This window comes from Stegodyphus dumicola, chromosome 6 (genome assembly GCF_044657685.1).
Source record: "Stegodyphus dumicola isolate Sdum_Otavi_A_Nest chromosome 6, ASM4465768v1".
In the NCBI taxonomy this organism is placed as follows: domain Eukaryota; kingdom Metazoa; phylum Arthropoda; class Arachnida; order Araneae; family Eresidae; genus Stegodyphus; species Stegodyphus dumicola.
Window position 1 is genome coordinate 7,486,610 of NC_140773.1, and position 16,448 is coordinate 7,503,057.

Here is a 16,448-nt window from a genome sequence, read left to right on the forward strand (position 1 = left end):
TTGTGGTTTATGGTGTGGAAAGCAAATAGCCCTTCAGCTAATGCTAGCTGTTCCTTCGTTAACAACACATTTTTTTGATCAGACATAACGACAATGATCGAACACCACCAAGTAAATCTAACTCGTTACATCGCCTAATTTAGTTTACTCTGCATGAATTTTATATGTTTTTTTTATTTATGTATTTTTTATTTATTTATATTTACTAATAAATAATATTATAACTAATAAACTAACTATCTATATAACTAATAAATAATAGGTAATATATTTTTACAGTACATTAAAAATAAGAAATGCAGATGTTTTCTAAAAAAGCAGGATATTTTTAAAAATCGGTGGCACACGGGACAGTCCTCCAAAAAGCGGGACTGTCCCGCCAAAATTGGGATGTGTGGTCACTTTATTTTAGTATGAATATTAAGTTTGCTTTTCAAACATCAGCACACAGTTATCTAGTTTGATCTACATGGTAAAAACTGAAGTACATATGTTCATGAAATTTTTTTTTGTATTTTATTTTTAATTGCTTTATATAGGCAAAAATTCCTCATAAATAAAAATATACTTTTGTGCAATGACATTATACACAGGAAATGCTCGTCAAACTTTTATTTAGATATAGATAGGAAGTACAAATAATTCTCCACTGTTTAACAAAAAATGGCATCACCATTAAGTATGGTTAAAATTGTCTGATGGCAAATGCCATATCATAAGGTTGGACAGCTGCTCACAACATAACCTTGAAACATTAGTGATTTTTCATCAGCATCATATATATTTTTTATATGAAAATGTTGAATTTTGAGCTGAATGTGCATTATTTGTAGGAGCTTTTGATTTACTTCTTTAATTTGAAGAAATCTCCAGCTGAGGTGCATTAATTACTTGAAGTGTAAGGTGAGGCACTTTAAGTGAGGGAGTTGTCATGAGTGGTTTCAAAAGTTTATGAATGGTGAATTAGATGTTGAATACAAGGAACATTAATGGAAGGATGAAATTGTATGAAATCGCAGTATAGAAAGCATTACAGGATGAAGATTCATGCCAAATCCAAGTAGAACATGCAGTTTCACAATGTTTAAAATCATTGGGAATGATTCCAAAAACAAGGAAATTGAGTTCCATATGAGCTGAAGCTGAGGAACATTGAATGCTGGTTTTTTATATGTGAAATGCTGCTTGCCAGGCATAAATGAAAAGGTTTTTTTGCATTGTATAATTACTGGTGATGAAAAATAGATTCACTTCGATAACCCAAAGAAGAAGAAATCATGGGTACCACCAGGCCATGCTTTAACATCGAAAAATATTCATGGAAAAAAAATCATGTTGTGCATATGGTGGGATAAACTTGGTGTCATGTATTATGAGTTGCTGAAACAGAATGAAACCATTATTAGGGTTTTCTAGCGAACACAACTGATGAGACTGAGCCAAGCACTCAAAAGAAAATGTGCCCACTACTACTCCAAACATGACAAAATTATTCTCCTGCACGATAACATTCATATACATGTAATGGCGCTGGTTAAAACCTACCCAGAAACACTCAAATGAGAAGTTCCCCTTCCTTCTGCTGTATTCCCCAGACATTGCTCCTTCTGATTACTGCTTGTTTTGATTGGTAACGCATCGCCTGTCTGAACAGCATTTCACATCCCATATCTTCATTAATATAAAGATACCAAAAATTGGGTTGATTTGAGTGTAATAACCTCAAAAGATGAAGCTTTCTTTCATACCCATATGCTGTATACTGCGCCTGTCCCCCAAAAGGGGGGAGAGTTCCATATCTCCTATTTTACTGGGCCAATTGAAGAAATTCAAATTGCATTTTTCATGTCTCGAAAGCACGACTTAAGGTATATAATAGATTTATACATAGCTTTTTTCCAATACAGGTATTTCACAAAATGAGACTTTTTCTGAAATAACATACCAATTTTTCCCCATATTTCGATTCTACGACTCAAATTATGCCTAAATATTAAATTTTGTAAAATTTGGTGCGAAATTTATGGAGATTTTCAAAAACTTAACTTGCTGCATTTTTTTCAGTTTGAGCCAAGAATAATTCACTTGATGAACTTTTTAATATATGGTAACCTATTTTCCTTTCCCTTCCATTGTACAGGAGAAAGTCACATCATTCTTACCTTTTTACATTGTGGGATGTGCGGAAAAAAAGTCACATTGTTTCTACTTTCAAATAATTTTAACAAAGTGCGTAAACCACATTTTCTTTATTATCGCTTTCAATAAATATGACAAATTTCAAAATGCACCAATATATAAATTCACATATATCTTCAGAAATTTTGAATAAAAAGTTCTAATTATTTACAGTAACTTTAAAAATATTCTGTCTTGTTGAAGATCCCAGAATGTAACCAGCATTTATACTGAATACGGCCAATAAGGAAGTTACATTACCTAAAATATGAATCAATAGTATAGCATAAAGCCCATAAAAATCATCACTTCCTATTTCCTTCAATAGCAAAAATTTCATGTCCATCATAACATCAGCCTTGAACAAAGCGCTGTCTGACAACTTAGTTAAAGAATTTCAAAGGAATCAGAGGATCTATTCATATTCTTTAGTTCAATGGTCAAGTACAGCATATGGTGTTCTAAGATGTGCTTATTGTGTTCTCCTTCTTCTAGAATTGGGTTCATTTCAGCTGTTTCAAATGCATTCAGTATAAAATAACCCTCAGATTACAGAAAAAACTCTGATGTGAATTTTGCATACTGACCTTCATTTACACCCTTACAAAATTATGATTGGTCAGGAATTGTCTCCAGCAGACTTTGAGGAGACTATTCAAGAAGAAACTGAAGGAATTTCACCTGGCATGCTAGAGAGAATGATGGAAAACTTCCAAGAATGGTTCCAGATGTGTATCAGCCGTCAAGACCACCATTTAGATGATGTAATTTTTAAAACTTAAAATAATATAACTTTTTTATATTTACATTTGAGGAATAAAAAATGTTTAATGATAGCTTGTAATATATTTTTCAACCCCTCTTTGAAATGTGTGAGTTATTTTTGCTGCAGGCTGTATCTATAAATTGTATCTATGAAACTGCAATTATTTGAATTAATTTTACTGCAATGTTATATTAAATATTTATTAGTTTTGTATTTGTAGGTATGTTTATTTTTTATATGCATGATTGTTTCTAATATTAAATTGCTTATTATACTGTTCACAGAATGACAACATGCAAAATGTAAAAATACTTTAAATAAAAATGAGATGCGCTCTTCCTATGATAGATCATTCTTGAATTTAAATAATGATAAATGTAAATGATAGCGACACAAAGTGCACACATTTTTTAAATGAAATAGTATACAGTCTAATCCAAATTATAACAGGAAGTATTCACAATTCATTTGTAAAATAATACATGGATTAACAGTAAATTTTAATTTTTCCCTTTTTCTATTTGATGACCACAATAAGTAAAGAAAAAAAAAAATCAATATAAATAACTACGATTTTTTTTTTCATCATTTCAGACAATTTACTGTTCAAAGCAACTAAACATACTTTCTACATCCAAAAATTCCACTACATAATTATATTTTTGGTCTATATTACATTAAATAAATCTACATTAATTTTACCTCATTTATTTTAAATTACATAAAGTATGTGATCTTACCTTGAACTTAGTTTTAGAGATTTCTGCACAAGTTATTGTTTTTTCAATAGCATCTCCACATCCTGTGAATATCATATGTGTATTTGTTTCTTCCTGAAAAAAGAAATCTGTAGTGTAAATTGACATGGTCATAAAAAATAATTTTAGATAATTAACTCAAAAAATTAAGAATGTTTCTTCAGTTATTAAAAAAACTGTAAAGCATTTTTATGTTAACATACTAACTGAAAAAAAAAAAAAAAAAAAAAAAGAAAGAAAAAGAAAAGCAATTATGGTTATTTTAATCCATAAGCACAATCTACTTTTAACTTGAAATAAGACTAATTTTTCTAACAAAAATTTGTCTCAAATCAAGAAAATCTAATCACAGTTAAGCTCACTCACTTTTATTGCCAAGAAAACTATTTTTGAAACAGCAGTATAGTTTAACACATGGCTCTCATCACTAAAAAAATATCACTTACTTGTAAACAGTATTAATCTTCCGCTGATATTGGTCAAGACTTTTTCCCTAAATTGGTTATTTTGCTGGACTCTTAGGTCCATATAACACAAGCAATTGTTTCACACAACAACTGTTTCCGACAATTTTTCTGTCTAGTTTACTATTGAAAGAAAGATGTGCAATTTTTTCATTTCTTTCTAAAAAAATTGCAAGTTGTTCTTTTTTCAACTAATCAGCTATCAGCTTGTTTGTAATGGAGAACCAGTTTCCCCTGCATTAACTCAAAAGCGATCTGTGGTAATTGGCTCTTGTGACAAAGCAGAAAAATTGTTCCAAACAATTGTTCTTCTGAAACAAATGGATGTATGATAGCAGATTAATCATTACCTTTAGTTAATGAAATGCATTTCTGTTTTTTATCAACATCAGTTTCTGTTCTGTGCTCAGAAATAAAGATGTGTTTCTAATGTTACCTTATTGTTTTTTAAGTCTTGGTTTCCTTAGAACTTTTACTTATTTTATTCTATTTTTGAAAGTATACATAAATATAAAATTTTTACTAACTAGTAACATTTTCAGTCATCAAAAGTACTTTTGTACAAAAAAAAATTTTTTTTTTTTTTTTGATTTTCCACTATGATGGAAATATACCAAAAAAAAGTTAAATTTCACTCATTATTTCACAATCACTTATTTACTAGTAAAAAGAAACCCTTCAAATTTTTAAATCAAAGACATCAAAGTGACTGAAAACTAAAAATGATGTTTTATTTCCTTCCACATTACTTCTTTCATTTAATTAGTTTTTTGTTTCTTCTTTTTAACATTAAAAAATTGAAATTTTTTATATGACATAAAAATTGGAATTATTGTGTATTTTGTTTATCTAATAGAGTATTTGTGCTTTCATTTATTATAATAAAAAATACAAATTTATTCTAATGTTTCTTCAAAATTTTAGACCTTTAAAACATAAAAAGTTTTCTATGATGAGAGAAGTTTGGGAAACTCTAATGTAGAGTTTGATAGATGACTTCCAAAAATGTTGAATATAATTACTAATAAAGTTTATCATACAGTAATATGGGCAAAAAATTATATTTCAAGATAAGAAGATTTAATTTGAATGGAAAATACAGGTATACTAAAATATAGAATAAATCTCTTGCTAGAAGTAATTATTTAACACATAAACATAGATACGTAAGTTATAATGTAAGAAAATTTTTATTTTTACTCGCATTTTAAAATTTGAAAGGAAAGAAGTTTTCAGTTCTGAGCCTCTAAAAATTTGAAGGTAAAGAATTTGAAATTTGACTCATCCCTAAAGCAATATTAGTATACTTTCTCTCTTAAGTTACTAGTAAAATGCTGGCTGCTTCCTTTACGCATATTTTATATAAAACTAAAATCTGACTGCTGCAAAAAGTTGGTACTATATGCACCAAAACATTCCTGTGAAATCTTCAGGCATATTTTAAAAATAGTTGCTGTTCTACATTTACATTCTAAAAACTCTATTAAACTGAAAAGCACAGAAATCTGCCAGCTACTCATTCATTCCAGTTTCCTTGAACAAAGGCTTGTCTGCGATGGCACACTTCAGTACCAAAAAATATGGCAAATCTGTTAGTACAAGATCTGAGTTATGCAACAGATCCAATGATCCTGCATTATCTTATAGAAATCAAACATTCTGTCATGGGCATGTTTGACTAAGCTGACTAATGATATTTTGCAGCAGTGGAGTAGCGAGCATAACTGGCACCCGGGGCAAAATACCTTTTTGGCACCCACTCCCTCCGAAAAAAACAAAGTGATATGATGAAAATCTTGTTTGAAGACCATTTTGCGCCCCTCTGTGAGCAGCGCCTGAGGCATCATACACCCCCTTGCCCCCTCGCTACGCCACTGTTTTGCAGCTAATTACAGAACAGTTTGTCAGGTACAATCATACTTGATATGAACAGTTTCTAAAGGACTACATCACAAAATACACATTTTTTTTACACAGACAGATTCTTAGCTGAGGCTCAGGCATGTATTAGCATAGCAGTGAAAACAGCTGAGATGTACAGCCTTCCTCGCATTGATTGTTGATGGATAGATTGTCTGATTCCTGAAACTTGCACTCCAATCTCAGTGCGGTGCAGGTGAAAATCACATATACAGTCAAAAGTCATTAATTCGGACACCCATAATCCGGACCTCAAAGCTACAAACTTTCTGCGCATGCGTCGCGTTGATGCATGCACGTAAGACATTTACGTCTGCGAATATGTATGTGCGCGTGCGCAAAATACGTTTACGAATGCGCGTTTAATGTATAAAGGACAGTATAAGCTAAGCTAAAATTATCTAATTCAGTTAATGTTGCAGATTGCGTTGTTCCTTGATCTTCGAATTGGATCCGGGTTATTATTTTTTGCAGACTGTTAGAGCAATTTTATAAAAGTAAGCTTGAACTTTTGATTATGTCAAAAAGAATTTCTGATATATATTTACTAATATGTAAAGGATCTACAAAGCGAAAGTATGCTTCAAAGTCCATTAAACAAAAAGTGGAATTGCTGCAAAAAATGGATAAAGGCATACCCTTTGTTTATCTAAACTTTAATGTTTGTTTATCTAAACTTTGTTTATCTTTAACATTGCAGTGTGGCATGCAATGAATTGGAAGTTGATCTGTCAGCACTATCCTTATCTTCAGGGCAGATTTTTTTTTTTTTTTCATTTGGCTTATAATTCCTTACTAAATGTAGTATTTCATCTCGATGTACTCCGTCTTTGATATTATTTAAATCAAATTCATTGTCATTATAATTTGCTTCCGATAGCCAAGAAAGTGACAGAGTTTATTGAAAACGAAAAAATTTCGATTGACAAATTAGTCGGTATTCTCAACACAGCAATTATAGGACCTGAACAGCGGAACTTTGTAACTGAACAAGAAATTATGTCTGTTTATAGAATTAAAGAAAATGTATTACCACATAAAAAACGAAGCAACTTAAACAACTTACATTGAAAGAAATGTTTAATAAAGTACACAAATAAATATTAAGCTTTTTTTTTGTGTGTAAATTTTGATACCCTTTAGATCATAATTGTTCTTTATTTCATAAATTACAGTTTCATATTTTTAATTTTATAATTTCTGCATGCCATCTTATCAGATTTAAACTGATGATCTATAATCCGGAAAAATCGATAATCCGGAATCGCCGAAGTCCCGACGAGTCCGGATTAACGACTTTTGACTGTATTTTAAAGATACTTGCTAACTCATGCACAATCACATTTGCAACTGTTGTGATCTATAATCAAATGCCATCCTAATTATGACCAAACTGCAAACTGATATTACCATCACAACCTGTATCCTCTCCTAGTATCTTCACCACATGTGGTTTCTAAAGAGATGTCTTGATCTGGAAATATGAACTTGGATTGAGAGCTGAAAATCATGAACATAGGGCTTAGTCAAAGACACGTCACAACTCGGGTTTAAGGGATGCATTAAACCTGATCTTGGTTATATTACACAAATATCACAACTGCCAACTTGAAATTTTAAAAATTGGAAGAAACCATATTGTTTTCAAGCTGTGCTGTGACACCATTTCAAAGTAACTCCAGAATAACTTTATTTCCCTTTACAATGCATGATTCAGGTTATTGAACTATATGCCATTCAATTCTGGTGTAAAATATATTAGCATTTAATTGGATATTCTAATTTTTACGTTCTTTGGCTAATTTCACTTTGCAATTTTCTTTCACTTTACATTGAGAAAATCCTGAGTAGTGAGGTAAAGCATTTATTTATCAAACTACTTTTAACTGCTTCCTTTACAAATTTTTTTGAAAAAAATTGCAAAAAATCATCACATTTTTTTATTTTATTATTAAATACAACAAAACAAAACAAATCAAAATATGCAGATTTTAAGTTGAATTTTTAATTTTTTGAAGGTGTAAAAGCATTTATTTTTAATATTAGTTTATTATTCCGAGTTAGCTCGAGCAAACGAAAAAAGTTAAATATTAATCTTGGTATCATAGTTTTTGAAACAAGGGACAACACAGAGTGATACCTGACGTTCTACACTGGTATCTGGTCTTTTTTCTTACTGGCTTACCGCTGGAATCTCTTTCATGGGAGCAAAGAGTACACTGTCTCGTTGGATTTTTTTCCCCCCACCTTTTTATAATCACTATCTGAAAAATCATCGCTTTCGCTATCTTCCATCATTGCCATTATTTTATTTTTTTCCAATGCATGCATCCTTCTTTATACATTACTAATCCACAAGTCAACGTATATTATAGAATAGGGAAACACGCGACCAGTCCCTCCAAAAGAACCGCGCAACCAACAAAATTTGGCAAACTTCCAATCAAAGCTAAATATTTCCTTTCATTTCCTCCAAACCAAGTAAAGCCGTGATAAAAGAAATCGTACTAACCAATTCTGCTTCGCCCGAGTTTTCTCGGGATAATAATTAACTGCAATATATACGAACCCGAGATAACTCGGGATAATCAGGCAAGCGGTTAAATACAATGGAAATAAAATTAATAATTAATGTATATAGTACTTGTGTGGATAAATTTAGTAATGTATCATATTTTGAAGTTAAAAAAAAATTAAATAAAAATATTAACTGATTACACATTGCTTGAATCCGCATATAAAAATCTACAAATGCCTACAGTACATCAAGACAACTCAGATCAAATGAAATTTAATAAGATCAATAAAATGTAATACAAAAAAACACAATTCAGATGAAATACAAGTTTAACAGGAAAAAATATTCCCAAACTCATTAGAGATGGGGCAATGTTTTTTGTTTAATTAAGCTTCATCAATTCAATAAATTTCATTTATCATTGAGAAACATTTTTTATAGTAAAGGCTAAAAATTAAAAAAACAGAAAATTTTGCGATCTACCGGGAGATGTAAAGAAAAACTGGGACAGTTGGCAACTATAAATACTACATTTTTAAATGCAAGAGAGGAAGAACATTTCAAATACCTTGAAACTTTTTTCAACAAATCCCATTATATTTCTTATTTTACTTCCACGCTTCACTTTCACTATTATGGTATTATCTGGAAGATCTCTGAATTGTTCTTTTGGATCTTTGTCCATCACTTTCATTTCTCCTTTATTATAATACTCAGCTACTTTAAAAAGAAATGAATAATATATATATTAATACAAATAAAAATTGAAGATTATAAGTATCTATCAAAAATCAATGCTTAAATTATATGTTAAGTGTGTAAGATTTATCCAAAGTTTCTAATAGTTAAGTTTAGTTAAAGCTAGTTTCCTGTCCTTCCTAAATTCAGCTTACAATTTTCTACCAGAATGTGTTTTTAGAATCGCATTTAATGCAAATGAGTAAGAGTGGTATTTAAGCCGAAGCTCCACTGACTTCGAGAGATAGCCTCAGAGTTTTCTAAATAGCACGCATTTGCCTTATGGTCACGTTTCTATTAAGTAATACGCTTGGCCATATTACTGGCCCTTGACAGCTTCACTAGCTTATTCAATATTTAGGGACCAACTACTTAGAATTTTGATAGCTTCGGCTATATCTTTTTGGTTAAGTCTTAATTCTTATTGAGTTCATGCCCAAGTGGAGGCTTTGCTGTATGCCCTGAAAAAGGAGCTATCTGTTTAATTCTCATTTTGAGAAATGGGTATTTAACCCTTCTTGAGTTTACGTCTCTGTTTCTGAACTAAAGCGATTATTCACTTAGCTGTTCACTAGGTTCCTCCACATTTAGCTGTTAGATACAAGGGTGGTGTATTTTAATTAATTATGGCAAAGCACACTAGGGCTATCTGCCTAAGGGGAGGGATGCCTTCGTGGAGGACTTTCTAAGGGAACTGGCTTGTACACACGTTACACATGGGGAAAACCACGAAAACACCCATGCAGCCAGCCCGTTCGCGGGATTCGAACCTCGGACCGAACTACCAGTGTTCAGCGACTTTACCACTCGGCTGCTGGTGGGCCCAGATACAAGGCTGGAACTCCACCAAGTATAAACACATTCTCTACTCTGATATGCTTATTGTCATTATGCTATATTATTAATAACTAAAGAAACTTTTAAGGTAAACAATTATTGTTCAAAAAGAGAGAAATAGGTTTCAAACACACACACACATATATGTAAAATATAAAATATCTATCTTTCAAATAATGAATTAATAATAGCTTTTTTAACTCCCATCTTCATTCTAAAAATAATAATAACATTTTTGGACTGCATCATTTCTAGATTAATCTATGCCACAAAGCTCGTGCAATGTTGATGACACAGTAATTGAAAACCTAAACTTTGAGAACTTAAACCAAAACCTTTCTTCTTCATGTGCTTCCATATTGGATAACTATGCACTTTAGCTTCTGTCTGTGTGCTGCTTGTACGTAATTTTGCTGAGCTCCCTTTCTATCGCAAAAGTATCAAAAATGTAATTGTTCTGTAAATAGGCATGATTAGAATGCTAAGTGACTGTGGCCACAAATGTCAACTGGAAATAAAAATGGAATTAAAACCACCTCAACTGTCAAGTTTCTTAGTCTTTACGATATTCTACATTCTAAATAGTATTATGTTCTTCATGCAATTTTCATCGCTATCTGTGAAATTTTGGACTTTTTGCATGCAATGTAATGTGGCTCACCTAAAGTCCTCATGTACCTCTTTTTCCTTCTTATTTTAGAATTTTGGCACCAAGGTCGTCAGTGATGCTGAATTTGTGAAATTCTCGTATCTTTTTAATTAGCAAACAGATTGCTGTGTACATATGAAGAACAGTATGAAAAATCAAGAAATGGGCGAGTCTTGCATGGAAAATTTGTCAAGGAAATAATGCAAAGATATCTAAAAAATTGTTCTCTCTAAAGTTCCCAGTAAGTTTACAAATGCTTTCCAAAATCACCAATGAGTTCATGGCTTTTTGGTAAGAATTATTTAAATACTTATGGCAAGCTATACAAATGCCATCAGCCTTAGAAGAAATGTTTTGTGGAGGAGTTTCCATGGGTTAGCTCTCATATTTGCATTAAACATAGGAAAACCATAAAGTCTTCCTTAATGCAGGCAATCTATTAACCCATGAGCATGCGCGCAAAAATTACGAACACGAGAAGGCGCAGGGGTATTACATACTCAAACGGTACAATTTCCAGAAAAGTATTTGAAGAATTACTCCACGGATTTCCCAGCTTCATGAATGTGACCTTGAATTCAGCTACAAAAGGTTTCGTCCATTTCCAGGAAAGGGATTTTGAGATATGGGACAAAGAATATGCCCTTGAGTATGAGATACCCGGTGCGTGTGCTCGCGGGTTAAAAGGAAATCATATGTAGGTTAAATTACTATTTTTTAATGACCTCATTCACTTAATTGGTTACAGAAGTTTGATTTAATATTCACTGAACAAAGACAGAAATTAATGATTTTTCAAGAAAATTATAAACCCAAATCCCATTGTCATACATAGGATGATTATAAAATATCCGGCAAAAATGTAAAGACAAGTAGAAGGGACTGAAATAATCCGATTTTAAATCAAATATGCAGATTTAGTGATTATAATGATAATGTCAGCGAATATGTATTGGTGTAGATTTAGGAATCTCATTAGATTTAGGAATGCTCACTTTCAAGCATATATTATAAAAAATGGAGCCAACAAAATGTTTCTTTTGATTGACTGGCATGTTGGTAATATCTTTCTTACATGCTAGCACAAATGTGAATCATTTCTACACAAAAACATCATATTAAAAATATGCTCATTTTTGTCAATTCTACTTATCCTACATTTTTGTGAAATATTTTGTTCACCTTGTATGCCTCAAACATCAATACATAAAAAATTCTACAGTTACATATGTATTGCATTCAACTGCAAATAAACTCTAAAATAGCAGAATATTTAATTTAAAATACCATATTTTATAATGTTGATATATTTAGAAATAAATTATTAAACTTTATATAAAACTACGGCTTTTCTCAAAATAGTAAGTTGAAATAATTTAAAAGTGAAAAAGCAGTTCACTAATTTTTGATTATCTACATTCCCATGGAAGGATACCAATTATGACTTTGAAATTGACCAAAAGCAATTGTTTAGCTATCTTTATAGCTCATTGGTGTTGACCAGTTCATAAATAGCAATAATAATTTTTTATAAGAAACAAGGGTACTATTCCGTTTTGAGGACCGTAAAAAATGACGGCGAAAATGTATGCGCAAAAGCGCCAAATCTAGCAAACACGCCCATTCAACAGCGCGTCAAATCTAGCGTACACGCTGATTTCAGATCGCGTAAGTTTATATAGTTCTATATTTCTTAAGACGCCTTTTAAATACTAGTTTAATTTTTAAATCCTTTTTTTGATTTTAAATCCCTTTTTAATATCCTATGGATTTAACAATTTGGGAATTGCCCATGACGAAAAGTCGGCAATAGAATTTTTGGTAAAGTGCAGAATCCCCCATTGTTTGACGCGTTTTTAAGAATTGCACATACTCGGTATCCTTGTGCACATCGACCTATTTTAACTTTAAAAAAAATCCCAGAATTGCACAAAAATGGCACTGCGCACACCCTTGGCTTTATCTATGTAATTTTATTCACTTAAAAAGTAAAAGAAAATTGGCAAAAATTCAATTGTTTTTACCCTTGTAAAAAGCGGCAAACAAATACGTGAGCGATTCTGCACTTTACCGAGAATATTTTCAAAGAAAAGGCATCATTCATTATAGAAAATTACGTTTGAACAAACAACGAGATGAAATTATGCTTTAGCGATAAGTTGGTAGCGAAATAGCGATGCAGGCTTCCATTCAGTTATGTTTAGCAATTTTTATATAAATTATAATAATGATCTGAAATAGTTATTTACTCTTATGCTTCCATTCAGTCATGTTTAGTATTTTTCATATAAATTATAATAATAAAAAAAGTATTATATGAAATTAACCTTTCATCTAAATTAAAACATCAATCTTAGATAGTTATTTACTATTATACTTCCTTTCTTTCCGCAATTATTAGGGTTGCCGTAATTATGTTTGGCAGCATTGGCATCAACAATAGTTTGGCGATTTTTTACGGCCCTCGAAACCGAATAGTACCGAAACAAGAAATTTATAAGGGGAAAAAAATTATCCATATGGATGATATTACCATTTTCACAGCTGATGGATATTGTTCACTTAAATACAAAGTGTGCAATTCCATGTATACTCAAACACATGACTGTACTGGCTATTGTAACATGTACACTTAAAAATATGCCCAAAACAAGGCTAGTTTATTGTATGTTGAAAGCAGGCCTGCTAACAATCAGAAAGATCAGCAACTGCTATGAACTTACAGGGGACTTACTTAAACACTTAACAACATTTAAAAGCGGAATGAACTACTTATATGTGCATAACTGCACATATAAACAGAAGGAGAGACAACAAAGGCACACAACAGTTTTATTTTCCAAAATTAAGAATATAATAAAGAAACTGGAAAATTGAGAGACAGTGGCAGTGATAATAATGCATCAAGCTGAGGGTTAGTCTGTATTTTAGAGTGCCCCTTGTATTATCGCCAAGTTGTTGTTTCATTTATCGCCAAATTTTTGTTTGATTTATGGTAACCTGAGTAGTTCAATGTTATGCAAATCCTATTATGACATGATAGCAGTGAATTTGATTGATGGGAAAATATTTGTAAGGGTTTATTTCTGCATTAGATGTCAGTCAGGAAGCACTTTGCTTATTTAGTACTGTACAAGGTAAAATGGCTGAATGTGATGAGATTAATTTGAAGTTTCTATACAATTTGAAACAAAAGGAAAAAAAAAAAAAAAGCATGGTACTATTCGGTTTTGAGGGCCGTAAAAATTCGCCAAACTATTGTTAATACCAGTGCTGGCAAAAATAACTGTGGCAACCATAACGCAAGAAAGGAAGTATAATAGTAAATAACTACCTATGATTGATGTTTTAATTTAGATGAAAGGTTGATATCATATAATACTTTTTTATTATTATAATTTATATAAAAAAGGCTAAGCATGACTGGATGGAAGCATAAGAGTAAATAACTATTTCAGATCATTATTATAATTTATATAAAAATTGCTAAACATAACTGAATGGATGCCTGCATCTCTATTTTGCTATCGAGTTATTGCTAAAGCATAATTTCATCTCGTTCGTTGTTCAAACATAATTTTCTATAATGAATCATGCCTTTTCTTTGAAAAATTCTCGGTAAAGTGCAGAATCGCCCACTTATTTGTTTGCCGCTTTTTACAAGGGTAAAAACAATTGGATTTTTGTCAATTTAAGTGAAAAAAATAGGTCGATGTGTACATAGGTAAAATCAAGGGTGTGCGCACTGACATTTTTGTGCAATTCTGGGAATTTTTTTTTAAAGTGAAAATAGGTCGATGTGTACATGGATACCGAGTATGTGCAATTCTTAAAAACGCGTCAAGCAGTGGGTGATTCTGCAATTTACCTAAAATTCTAATGCAGACTTTTCGTCATGGGCAATTCCCAAATTGTTAAATCCAGAGGATATCAAAAAAGGATATAAAATCAAAAAAGGATATTAAAATTAAACTAGTATTTCAATGGTGTCTTAAGAAATATAGAACTATATAAACTTACACAATCTGAAATCAGGATGTACGTTAGATTTGGCGCGCTGTTAAATGGGCGCGTTTGCTAGATTTGGCGTTTTGCGCATACATTTTCGCTGCAATTTTGTTACGGTCCTCAAAACGGAATAGTACCAAAAGCATTAATTGACTGGTGTGTAAATGAAAGTTTACTCAGTAGTCATTATAAGCATCCTGTTCGTACAAAGGAAATGCGTAAGGTCAAAATCATTCAGATGGCTTCGTTGCAAGAGTTTCATGCAAAAAATGTCACCGACAGTCTGGCATAACGGAGGATATTTTTTACTCTTATTTTTGTGAATTTATGTGGTGACAGAAGCATGCATATTTTAGTTCAGATATTTTAGAAAGTTTTTGGATGCTGTTAAGGATTTTTGTGTGCCACAGAATGAAGACACTGAAATTTCTAAATAAGGTAAGTCAATATTTCCTTTTTGTAGTGCGTATAGGAGATAAAATGGATTTCCTTTTTTACGTTATTTCATTACATGATTTAAAATGAAGTTTATTGAGCTTCGATTGGCTACAAATTTTGACATCATTCTTATGATATTTTAAAGTGAAAATAGATCGATGTGTACATGGACAAAGTCAAGGGAGTGTGCAATGCTGAGTTTGCAGTGGCGTAGCTAGGGTGGGGTAAGAGGGGATTTTCCATTCTTGGCACACAAAAAGGGGGGCAAATTCTTCAGTTGTACCTGGGTGCTGGAATCCTAGCTACACCACTGCCGAGTTTGTGAAAATAGATTGATGTGTACCTAGTTTGTGCAATTCTTTGACTTGTTATTTTGGTTTTGTGTAGTGGCCATCTTGAAATTGTGCCTTGGTGGCAATTACCAAGAGGCACCCTGAAATATATTTTTACCAACCTGAGTTAGATGATGACGATCACTTATTAACATTTCATTAGGTTGAAAAGTTAGTTGTATGGTATAACAAATGTCAAAAGCCTTAAATTTCATAATAAGTTCCATTTCTATTCTAAACTGAGACATTTTTTTTAAAATTTTTTCTGTCGAAAACGAGATTAACATTTACAAAACGGCTAGCATGATTTATTACAATTACAATCGTACTCTTTTTTACAGCCGCCGCATAAAACAAACCCTGCGTGATATTTCCAGTTTTACTCTTTTTTTTTTTTTTTCTGTAAAAGCCCAAAAGTTTCCTAGATGTTTTTTATTGATCGGAAAGAAAAGAAAAGCAGTTATATATATATTTCTGCAAAAGCGCACATTTGTAAAGCAATGTATTCTAGAACTTATTTTACAAAAAGAAAAAAAAAAAAAAAAAATACATACAAACTGATTTCATAGCCATTTCGCAGTGTCCTTCCACACAATGATGACCTAATATTTTAAAATAACTGCATATACAGGAAAATATTTAAAAAAATTAACCGGAAACATACGCTAAGCATTTTTTAGTTTCAAAAATAAAACTACAGTATACAGCTCATATTATAATAACAAATCAGCAATCTCTCAATCAATAAGAGCTTAATTACATAGATGAAAACTCCACACACATCAGTTTGCCTGCTGCTAAAACGCGTGCACAGCTTAGAATGTAAACATTGACGATAATGC

The 16,448-nt window shown here is 31.6% G+C and overlaps 1 protein-coding gene across 2 annotated transcripts in view; it reads right to left on the reverse strand.

Annotated features, from left to right (window-relative positions):
• Nucleotides 1–16,448, reverse strand: part of Rpp25 (ribonuclease P protein subunit Rpp25) — a 33,033-nt gene extending 16,585 nt beyond the window's left edge. The window contains exons 1-3 of one of the 2 annotated variants that reach the window (XM_035367908.2): nt 16,161–16,448; nt 9,173–9,321; nt 3,685–3,777 (exon numbers count right to left, since the gene is read on the reverse strand). In XM_035367908.2, the coding sequence (XP_035223799.1) occupies nt 3,685–3,777; nt 9,173–9,321; nt 16,161–16,179 (261 nt within the window). In that variant the 5' untranslated portion in view covers nt 16,180–16,448. Of the gene's footprint in view, nt 1–3,684; nt 3,778–9,172; nt 9,325–16,160 lie in introns of both variants that reach the window. The other variant, XM_035367907.2, reaches the window with a different exon arrangement.